Source organism: Hemitrygon akajei, chromosome 7, assembly GCF_048418815.1.
Source record: "Hemitrygon akajei chromosome 7, sHemAka1.3, whole genome shotgun sequence".
NCBI lineage: Eukaryota > Metazoa > Chordata > Chondrichthyes > Myliobatiformes > Dasyatidae > Hemitrygon > Hemitrygon akajei.
This window is the reverse complement of record NC_133130.1, coordinates 136,287,679-136,299,762: the sequence shown is the minus strand read 5'-3', so window position 1 is coordinate 136,299,762 and position 12,084 is coordinate 136,287,679. Positions and strand designations below refer to the sequence as shown.

The 12,084-nt window shown below is 40.9% G+C and overlaps 1 protein-coding gene across 10 annotated transcripts in view; it reads right to left on the bottom strand.

Moving 5' to 3' along the window:
* The window catches only part of LOC140730957 (histone-lysine N-methyltransferase EHMT1-like), a 188,886-nt gene that overhangs the window by 125,160 nt on the left and 51,642 nt on the right, over nucleotides 1-12,084 (bottom strand). For all 10 annotated transcript variants that reach the window (XM_073052060.1, XM_073052063.1, XM_073052065.1 and 7 more), the window contains one exon: nucleotides 7,893-8,506. In XM_073052060.1, coding sequence (XP_072908161.1) covers nucleotides 7,893-8,506 — 614 coding nt within the window. The remainder of the gene's footprint in view (nucleotides 1-7,892; nucleotides 8,507-12,084) is intronic.

Sequence of the window (12,084 nt, the reverse complement as noted above, 5' to 3'; positions counted from 1 at the left end):
TTTATTTCCAGCATTTGCAGATTCACTCGTGTTGCCCCTAAATGTTTAACCAATCTCAATTAACTATAAAATTGAAAATAAATTAATACATTCATATTCCTCAAAACTCTCCTTTGCCACATTAATTTATATCCCAGCTTCTCCTCTACCAACTCCTCTGGCACAGGCTCAATGGGAAAACTACCCAGAATTAGTGCATGGGAAATGTTACAGGCTCATGCTCCACTGCTGGTTTCCAACGACAGAGCACAGGGAAGTGCTAAGTAATTCCAGGATATCCACTTTTATATGGGAATCCTGAATACTGCCAGTTAAACAAAATGCCATTGTTGAAGTTACAGTGAGGCAAGGGTTAAAGACAACATCCAGGCAATGGTAACTGCAGTGGTGTGTAGTCAAATCCAGACAAGGGAAACCTTTGAAATGAAACCACTGGAATCAATCTTGCCCATTGCAGACAGATAGGTGAAAATGCCTATTGGGGAGTTAGGTTCCCTTTGTTCAGAGGGGCGTATCAGAGACAGGTGATATAGTAATAATAGAAAGATGTGAAATATACCCAACAACGAAGGGACATCTGCTTTACTTACTAACTTCAAAATATCATTGGTTGTCAGCTTGAAGTTTTGATTGATTTTTTAACAACACTATTGTGAATGGCAACTGATCTAGCAAGTGAATTCAAACACATACAGTTTACCAAATAATCAATGCCACTGCTGTGTAAGGAGTTTGTTACATTCTCCCTGCGACCACATATGTTTCATCCAGGTGTTCCGGTTTCCTCTCAAAGACCAAAGATATACCAATTGGTAGGCTAATTGGTCAATACAAATTGTTTGAGTTGTAAGAGAGCACATGTTCTGGGCCCAGTTATTTTACTTTATTATCGGCAACAACACAAGCAGCTTAGTGCAAAACTACCAGCATTTCCAAAAATGTTGTGTCCCTTGTGGTTATTTGCCCTCTCAAGCAGGCATACCATTCTGGATACTGTTAAGAGGGACGGAAGCAACAAATAACACATTTATGGCACATTTGGCACTGCTACACAGCTGGTATGGGGAAAAAACTAAGTAAGCAGTAGTGGTAGAGGATTCATAAGTGGAACAAACAGGTGCTTCTATGGCCAAGAGTAAGATTCCAGAATTGCCTATTATCTCTCGAGTGCTGAGGTCAGAAGTATCGTGGATCCAGTACAGAATTTTTTGAAGGTGGTGGGAGAACAACCAGCGGTCATAGAAGTTGACAGTACTGAAAACACAAATAAAAGGAGGAAGGTGGTCCTATAAGCGAATTTAAGAAATTTAGACAAGTTAAAAAGCAGAGCCACGATTCAGAATTACTTCATGTTAAGTTTCAGTGCTAGAAGAAATAAAAGAATTCGACATACAACTGGTAACTGTTAGGAGCAACGGCAGCAACAGAAGACAAATTTGTGGTGCCACAGTTAGCACTGTTGCATAGCAGTTATGGGAAAACTCTAAGCAAGCAGTAGGTGGGGAAGCTAATGCAAGATAGTCGGCTTTGGATATTTAGATCATTGCAATAGCTTGTGGGGCAGGGGTGTCCTGTACAAGGAGGAAATATTGCACCCTAGATTCAAAGTACATTTATTATCAAAGAATGCATAAATTACACCTTGAGATTTGTTTGCTTACGAGCAGCCACAAAGCAAGAAATCCGAAGAACAATTTTAAAAAGACCATAACCATTGCGCTGAAAGAGGGAAGAAAAACACACATGAATCATGCAAACAATAAAAGCAAACGACAGCACTCCGAACCACAGACTGAGTTTTGAGATCCGCTACCCAGAGCAGCCAGAGTAGGCCCAAGCCTCAATCTCAGTTCATTATATTAGTGGGGCAAAAATGCTGCGAAAGTTGCAGAGACGGTAGCTGCTAGAGCAGTTCACAGACTTGGCGCCACAGAGAGAGAAATGAACAGTCCTAACAGAAGGGGACTGATATCCAACAGGGAGACCTTCTCACATTATTCAAGACAATTTCAATTAATTAATTTGCCTGGAGGCCAGGAAGCGAAACAGCAGTATAGCAGATAAAGAGAAAAATATAAAGGAAAAAAATGCAGAGGTATGTCATATATTGATTTAGATGAGAATGTAGTTGGCATCATTAGCAGGTTTGCAGATGACTCCAGAATTGATGGTACAGTGGAAAGTGAAGGTAGATGCCTAAGACTACAACGGGAAATGGGCAAAGAAATGACAAATGGAACCTAACTCAGACAACTACAAAATCATACACTTTGGGAAGATAAACCAAGACACAGTGGCTGGCAGGATACTGGGGATGGTTGTAAATCAGAGACACCTCAGGGTGCAAAATGCTTTGTTCCCTGAAAGTGGCATTACAAGTGGACAGGGTGGTGAAGTTTACTTTCATCAACCGTGGCATTGAGTATAAATGCTGGGACGTCAAGTTACAATTGAATGAAATATTAATTGGACAGCACAAAATACCGTATGCAGTTCTACGCACCATTCTAACGGAAGCACTTGATTAAACTAGACAAGGTGCATATCCTGGATGGTGGTCCTTAATGACAGATGTTACTTTCTTGAAGCACCACCTCTTGAAGGTGTCCTTTATGGTGGCATGGTAGTGCCTGGGATGAAAGTCCTAGAATATCATTGCCAAGTAAGATGACAATCTGAAGACTTAATTATATCAGGAGCAACAGGAGAGTAAGAAAAAGCATGGGTAAATGCTTGGATTTGTGCAGACACGCAATATGGACATGGACCTAAATGAATACTTCCCATCTATATTCATTGAAGATACTGAGTACATAGAGATATGCTTAAGAGTGAAGATAAATGTGAAAGATTAAACACCTCAGGATTATGTATATGTAACTGGCATCTGAGGAATTCAGACCTGCATGACTCAACCATGCAACTATCAAACTGTGGGACAGAGCTGAGGGGCCAAGTGCCCATGTTCTTGTGTTCTTGCACATGGATAATTTTGTGGAGTTATTATTAAGAATCAGTTGCATGCCATGGGCACACAGAAAAGTGTTGATAAATCCTCAAGACTTAACAACATCTGTCCCAGGCTGTTATGGGAAACAAAGGAGGAGATTGCTGGGGCTCTGACAAGAAAATTCTGCAAATGATCATTAAGTACAATTAAAGTGCCAGAAGACTGAAGATTAGCAAATGCTGTTCCATTATTTAATAAGTGCAGCAGGGATAAGCCAGCGATCTGCAAACCATAAAACATGGGAACAGAATTAGCTCAGCAACCCTGGTTTGCCATTCAATCATCACTAATTTATTTTTCCCTCTCAAGCCCATTATAGTGCCTTTTTCCCACAACCTTTGACACCTACACTAACCAAGAACCTATCAACCAGCACTTTAAATACAGGTGGCCCCCATTTTTCGAACGTGCACTTTACGACAGCTTGCTGTTACGAAAGACCTACATTAGTACCTGTTTTCACTAACCCAGAGAGGATTTTTGCTTTTACGAAAAAAACACCCACTTTATATGTGTGTTTACCCTGAGACAGACCACCATGACCATGAAGCCTTGTGTGCGCATGCATGTACGTGCCTATTTTTTTTCTCCAAATCGATTTTGGCTCGCTGTCTTCCAGAATTTGATAAGTGAAACTACACCGTACATACAATATTTCTACTTTATATAGGCTGTATATTTATCATAACATTTCTGCTTTTACTATATGTTAGTGTTCTTTTAGGTTTTATGTGTTATTTGGTATGATTTGGTAGGTTATTTTTTGGGTCTGGGAACGCTCAAAATTTTTTCCCATATAAATTACTGGTAATTGCTTTTTCGCTTTACAACATTTCGGCTTACAAATGGTTTCATAGGAACACTCTACCTTCGGATAGTGGGGGAAACCTGTATACCAAATGACTCAGTCTCCATAGCTAGCTGTAGCAACAAATTCCTCACATTCTCTATCCTATAGTAATAAGCGTTACTTATAATTCTTCATCTTTTCTAAAGGAGAATCCTTCTATTCTGCGGCTGTGCCTTCTGGAGCTAGACTCTCCCCCAGCACCCCTACAAATGGAAACATCTTCTCCACGTCCACTCTATCCACGCCCTTCAATATTCATAGAATCTAGAAAAGTAGAGCACAGAAAGAGACCCTCCCATCCAATCCATGTCAAGCCACTTAAACTGTCTGCTCCCATCGACCTGCACCAGAACCACAGCTCACCATACCCCATCATCCATGTAACTTTCCAAGCTTCTCTTAAAACATTGAAATCAAGCTTGCATGCACTACTTGCACTGGCAGCTCTTTTCACACTCACAACCCTCTGAGTGAAGAAGTTTCCCCTCATATTCCCCATTAACTTTTTACGTTTTACCCTTAACCCAAGACCTCTGGTTGTAGTCTCACCCAACCTCAATGGAAAAAGGCTGCTTGCATTTACTATGTATACCCTTCAATTTTGTATACTTCTACCAGATCTCCTCTCAATCTTCTACATTCCAAGCAATAAAGACCTAACCTATTCAATCTTTCCTTATAATCCAGGTCTCTTTCAACTGTATTTACATCTTTCCTGTAGGTGGATGACCAAAATTGCACACTATACTCACCAATGCTTATAGAACATAACATCCCAACTCCTGTACTCAATACACTGATTTATGACAACTAGCATGCCAAAAGCTTTCTTTGCGACCCTATCTATCTGTGATGCCAATTTCAATGAATTATGAACCTGTATTCTCAGATCCCTTCATTCCACCACACTTCTTAGTACCCTGGTCATTCACTGTGTAAGACCTACCCTGGTTGGTCCTACCGAAGAGCAACACCTCGCACCAGCTTACATTAAATTCCATCTGCCATTTTTCCAGCTGATCCAGATCCTTCTGCAAGTCACGATAGTGTTCCTCACTATCCACTACACCCCCAATCTTGGTGTCACCTACTGTAACAAACTTATGTTTCTTGCCCCACTAATATAATGAACTGAGATTGAGGCTTGGGCCTACTCTGGCTGCTCTGGGTAGCGGATCTCAAGACTCAGTCTTGCTCACAAGACGAGTTCTCCAGTCTGCCCTGATTTTCCCTGACTAATATCCCACCCCTCTCCTTTAATCCCTCCCACTCGATCATGTCTAAAACAACGGAATCCTGGAATACTGACTTGTCAATCTGGCTATTATATCATAATTCCAGGTGTTGATCCATGCCCTGAACTCATCTGCCTTTCCTACAATACTTCTCACATTCAGTAGGGTTCAATGAGAATAGACCAGAGTCATCAAAGGCTCCTCATGTTAACCCTCTTATCTGTGGGATCCTCTGGAATCTCTCCAACACTAGCACATCCATCCTTAGATATGGGGCCCAAAAGCTGCTCACAATACCCCAAATGTGGTCTGATCAATGCCTCATAAAGCCTCAGTTTTACATCCTTGCTTTTACACTAGAGTCCTCTCAAAATGGATATTTATATCTCATTTACCTTCCCTACTACCAATTTAACCTCCAAGTTAACCTAAATAGAAGCCTGCATTAGGATTCCGCAGTCCTTTCGCATCTCCAATTTCTGAATTCTCTCCCCACTGAGAAATAGTCTATGCCTTTTATTATTTCTAGCAAAGTGCATGACTATCCATTTCCTTACACAATATTCCAAATGCCATTTCTGCACCCATACTCCCAACCTGTCGAAGTCCTTCTGCAGAATACCTGGCATGCCACCCACACCCCACCAACCTATCTTTTAATCATCTGCAAATGTGGCACAAAGGCATCAGATCTGTTGTCCAGATCATTAACATAATATCAGAATTAGTGGAACCATGGTTTTTTAAGGAGATCATGCTAACTTCAAACAACAACACACACAAAATGCTGGTGGAACACAGCAGGCCAGGCAGCATCTATAGAGAGAAGCGCTGTCGACGTTTCGGGCCGAGACCCTTCGTCAGGCCCGAAACATCGACAGCGCTTCTCCCTATAGATGCTGCCTGGCCTGCTGTGTTCCACCAGCATTTTGTGTGTGTTGTTGTTGGAATTTCCAGCATCTGCAGATTTCCTCGTGTATGCTAACTTCATGTGCTTTAAGTACTGAAAAACCTCAGCCTTAATAATGGACTCTAAAATTTTACCAACAGCTGAAGTCCGGTAACCGGTCTAAAATTTCCTGTCTTTTGCCTCCCTCCCTTCTGAAAGAGTGACATTTTTAATTTTCCAGTCCTCTGTAACCATTCCTGACTCTAGTGATTCTAAGAAATACGACTTACACCTTCACAACCACTTCCAGAACTCTGGGGGTGAAGTCCATCCAGTCCAGGTCACTTATCCATCTTGAGAATTTTCAGCTACCTTCTCCTTAGTAATAGCAACTACACTCAGTTCTGCCTCTTCTCTTAAATTGATGGCACATTGCTGTTATCTTTCACAGTAAAAACTATTGCAAAATACTTATTTAGTTTGTGTGCAATTTCTTGGCTCCTTATTAATAACTCTCCAGCATCATTTTCCAGCAGTTCATTGTTCACTCTTGCTTCTCTTTTACTCTGCATATCCTGCACCATCAGTCTCTACAGGACATGACACTCAGGGACTTGCACTATATTTTTTGTGCAACTGTATGTTTACTGCTATCTTTATATGTGCTACATGTGCCTTATGCTATGTATGACTGATGGCAGTTTGGCACCTTGGCCCTGGAGGAATGCTGTTTCATTTGGTAATATTCATGGGTATTCGTGTATAGCTGAATGACATTTGAACTTGCACTGTCTTGCCTTCCCTTTTCAGTTACAGCTGCCTCATCCTGGCTTTAGAATATTTCTTCTTCCTTGGGATGAAAGGATCCTGTAGTTTCCAAATTACTTCCAGAAACTCTTGTCACTACTGCTCTACCATCATCTGTCAGGGACTCCTTCCAGCTCCTCTTTTATGCCTCTGTAGTTACCTTTACTCAAATGTAATATTAATACATCTGATTTTAGCTTCTCCCTCTTAAGCTGTAAGATGAATTTTATGCCACAAAACACTAATTACACAGCAGCTGGAAGTATTGTGTGCTCATTATACTACAGGAAGCATCGGACTGCACTGGAGAGAATTCAGAAGAAATAGATGAGGATGTTGCTTGGATTGGTAGACTTTAGCTATGGGAAGAAGAGATTAAATAGGCTGCCTTTGTTTACCCTAGAGAGGAGGCGGCCAAGGGATGTAACACAAGATCCAGAATTATTTTTCTCAGAAGAGGAATCAAAAACAAGAGACACAGGCTTAAGGTCAGAGGAAAGAGTTTTAAATGGGATCTGTGGTTGTTTTATTTTCCCCACCTGGAGAGTCATTATTTGAAACTTGCTGCAGAGGAGATGGTGGAGTCAGACACAATCACCATGTTTGAGATACTTAGGCCCATATGTAAGGTATAAAGGACAAGGTTCTAATGCGCCCAAATGGATTAGTGGGCAAAAGATTTGGTATGAATGTGATAGATCAAAGGACCCGATTTTGTGCTATGCGAATCTGAATCAAAGCAACTCAAATGTGCTCAACTTTTGTTAACCTTATTTATCCACACAGCCATCAATACAGTTTAGAACTGCTCCACACACCAACTTTGATTTTTGGTTGAACAGACTTTATGGAGGCTCATAGTCTAATTTTAAAATTTACTAAAATGATATCAAGATAAATCTTACTGAAGATTCCAAGGCTTCAGATATGTGCATAATGGATAGTTAGATTCTTTTCCAAAACAAAATGCCAAATTGTTCCACAAGTAACAATTCCTTCATTAGTACTGTTGTTAATCCTGAGTAACTTAAGCAATTTCCAGAGGGTATGTGCAGAAAAGTATAACCAGTACCAATAACTTTTGAAGATGAAGCTTCTTACCTGATTTGGATTGAGCCTGGGCATTGTCTTCCTTGCTCTATGAACTTTGACCTCAGTATTGAGGCCTTGTGAGAATATTTTAGCCTGAGATGTGTTTTCTTCGAGGTTTTCTTCTCCTGATTTGGCTGATGCCAGAGTAAGCGGTTTCATGGCTTGATTTTGCAGAACTTCAGCAGCTAACACTGAACTTAAGGTTTTTACTTTGTTAATTCCCCCAGCCTTGCTGGGAGATGAAGGAAGTGTTTTGGCAGCATGTCCAATTAAGGGAGGAGACCCAGTCTGTACCTGCGATAAGGGTTTATTATTTAAAACAAATCCATTACTTCCGGTCACAGATGCTAGTGTCAAATCATCTGAATTCATATGACTAGTTGCTTTAACTGTCTTACTGTCTTCTAATATTCCATTTTCATTGATCTGTTTCAGTTCATTTAAATCCTGCAATGTAGTTTTCACAGTATCCTGAGTGTTTTTAATTGACATTTGATGATTAATGGTTGAAGATGCTTCTTCACTCTCTCCACAAGAACCATTGGTTTCACCATCTGCAAACATCTCACAAATTTCCAGTGGCGCTTCGGTGACACTCAAATTAGCAGCTGTGAGGTCACTTCCTGTAGAAGAGGTCACAACAGCTTCATTACTTCCCAATCACACAAAAATTGTAAATGAAAATCAAAAGGAACTCTAAAATTTAAAAAAATCAAGAGGTCAGGCAGCATCTGTGGAAAAAGAAACAGTTAATATTTCAGGTCTGGGAGCCTTAAAGCTGAATTATGGATTGTAGACTACATATTACATTCCGTTCTGGTCACCCCATTATAGGGAGGATATGTCGGTTTTGGAGAGGGTACAGATGTAGTTTACTTGGATACTGCCTAGATTACACAGCATGTGCTCTATGGAGAGTTTGGACAAAACTGGGGTGTTTTCTCTGGATCAGCAGAGGCTGAGGGGAGATCTGATAGAGGTTTAAAAAATTTAAAGGTTTAGACTAGACAGCAAGTATATTTTTCCCAGGGTTGAAATGTCCAATACAATGGCATTTTAATTTTAAATTTTGACCTTGAAGAAAGATAGCGGGAGCGGAAGCGGAAGGGTCCTGAAAACATTGTCTCGATTTTACTGTGTACTGTACCAGCAGTTATGGTCAAAATGACAATAAAAAGTGGCTTGAGTTGACTTGACTTGATAAAAGGAGCAGATAAGGGCAAGGCTGCACAGACACAGAAAGTTTTGGATAAAAGACCTAACCTCAGCTGCAAATAAAAGGAGGGTAGTGCAGCACCCACTGCTTGAATGTACCTCTGATAGAGTGTGAAGAGGGTGCAAGCCTTTTCCTTTTTGGTATAGAGTCGTCAGGATGGATTGCTCCTCCTGTCAGATGTGGGAATTCAGGATACCTGAAGGTTTCCCCGATGACTACATCTGCAGGAAGTGTGCCCAAATTCAGCGTCTGACTGACCAGGTCAAGGAGTTGGAGCTGGAGGTGGATGTATTCAGGAGGCTAAAGATATTATAGACAAGACTTTTGAAGAGATAATAAGTATTTTATTGATCTCGAGAGGGAAGTTCTTTTGTTACAGCAGCATTTAAAAACACTTAGTGTACAGACTTAAAGTACAGAATAATATGCACAATAATAACGTACCAATGTGCAATAATAATGTATGAATTAATAAAAGAGTATATTGCACTATGATGTGTGTACTCCTGTTGCACAGAGATGAACTGTTGTATATGCTTATTGCATTTGGTAGGAAAGATTTTCAATAACAATCCTTGTGACAGCGGAGCTGAATGAGTCTGATCGAAAGGGTGCTCCATTGCTTAGTCAGTAGACCATGGAGAGGATGTGCCAGATTGTCCATAATGGAAAACAATTTGTTTAGTGGCTTCCTCTCCACCACTAACTCAAAAGAGCCCAGGTTGTAGCCAAATTTGGATCCAGCCTTTTTGATGGGTTTATTTAGTCTTTTTGCATTACCAGCACCAATGCTGCCTCCCCAGCATAAAGCTGCAAAGAAAACTGCACTCGCTACAGCATACTGGCAAAAGATCTCCAACATCCTGCGGCACACGTTGAAGGATCTCACCTTCCATACAAAATAGAGCTGCTCATCCCCTAACTTGTAAACAGCCTTAGTGTTGGAAAACACACACAGTGTAAAATCCAGAATACAGGCTTCAGACAGTAGATGGGTGAGCACCAGGAAAAGAAAGGTTAAGGAAATCAAGTCAGTGCAAGGTTCACCTATGGCCATTTCCCTCAGCAACAAGTACATCCCTCCGGATACTGCTGGGGGGGGGATGACTGATGGGAGCAGCTGACAGGCTGGTGGCACTGTGGCCAGCTCTGAGTCTCAACAGGAAAGGGGAAGTCAGGCAGTGCAGTAGTGAAAGGAGACTTGATGGTTAAGGGGACAGAAAGGTGATTCTATGGCCAAAATAGAGAGACGGGATGACGCATTGCCTCCTGGGTGCTGGGGTCAATGATGTATTGGAGCAGCTGCAGGATATTCTCAAAGGGGAGAGGGAACAGCCAGAGGTTGTTGTGCATATTGGCACCAATGACATAGGCAGAAAAAGGGAGGTCCAACACCATGAGTATATAGAGTTAGAAAAGAGGCTGAAGAGTGGGACCTCCAAGATTGTAATATTCAAATTACTCCCTGTGCCATGGGCTAGTGCAATTAGGAATGGGATGACAGCAGAGATGAATAAATGGCTGCAGAGATGGACAAGATTTCAAGTTCTTGGATCATTGGAACCTTTTCTGGGGAAGAGGTGACCTGTACAAGAGGGATGGGTTGCACCTGAACTGGAGGGAACCAACATCCTGGAGGTTTGCTAATGCTACTCAGGAGCATCAGGTCAGTAAAGGAAGGGTCAAACCAAAAGGTATTGAAAGGTAAATATTGAAACACAAAATCAATATCAACAGGAATGATGTGTCCTATAGTTTGAGTGTGTGTATGTATTTTAATGCTAAGAGTATTATGGGCAAGAGAGATAAATTTTGAACATGGATCAGTATATGGAACTACAGTGTTATAGCCATTACTGAGACTTGGTTGAGAGGGGGACAGAAATGAGTGATAAATGTACCAGGTTTTCAAAGTTTTAGAAGCTATAGAAGGTAAAAGAGGGGGTAGAGTTGCACTACTGTTCAGGAACAGTATCACAGTTGCACTCAGAGGAGTCATAATGGAGGGGTCAGGCAATGAGTCCATTTGGGTGGAACTCAGGAATAGTAAGGGTGCAATCACTCAGATGGAATTGTTCTACAGACCCTGTAATAGCCACCAAGACAGATAAATAATCAGATTAAGGAAATGTGTAAAAATTGATGTCATGAGGGATTTCAACTTCATTAATATAAATTGGGACCTTGTTTAGCATAATAGGTTTAGATGGGCTGAATTTGTTAAGTATATGTATTTTAAGAAACCTGTAAGTACAAAACCATATAAGTACCATACTGGGCCTGGTGTTGGGTAATGAACCTGGCCAGGTGACTGACTTTTCAGTGGGTGAACAGTTAGGGAATAGTGACCATAACTCCTTATCTTTCAAATAAGTATATGTATAGTCCTTGTGGGAGAGTTTTAAATTGGAGTAGGGTAAATTATGAGGGCATTAGGCAGGAATTAAGAAGTGTTAACTGGGAACACCTTTTCTCTGGCAAGTCCACATCAAACATGTGGAGGGTGTTTAAAGATCAATTGCACAGAGTACAGGAAAGGTATGCTTGTTAGAAAGAAGGACAGGGATGAAAAGATAAGAAAACCTTTTATGTCCAGAGGGATGATGAATTTAGTCAAGAAGAAAAAGGAAAAGTATGTAAAGCTTTGGAAGTCAGGATCAAACAAAGCACATGAGGAATATAAAGAAGTCAGAAAAGAACTGAAGAAGGGAATTAGGAAAGCCAGGAGGGGCCATGAAAAGTCCTTGGCAAGTAGGATTAAGGTGAATCCCAAGTCATTCTATGCATACATCAAAAGTAAGAGAATAACCAGGGAGAGGGTGGGACCACTCAAGGATAAAGGGGGAGGGGGTATATTTGCTTGGATACAGAGAATGTGAGTGAGGTACTTAATGAATACTTTGCTTCAGTATTTACCACAGAAGAGGGCATGGAGGACCAGGAGATCAATGCTGAGTTTATAAGTATATAAGGGTGTTTAGAGGT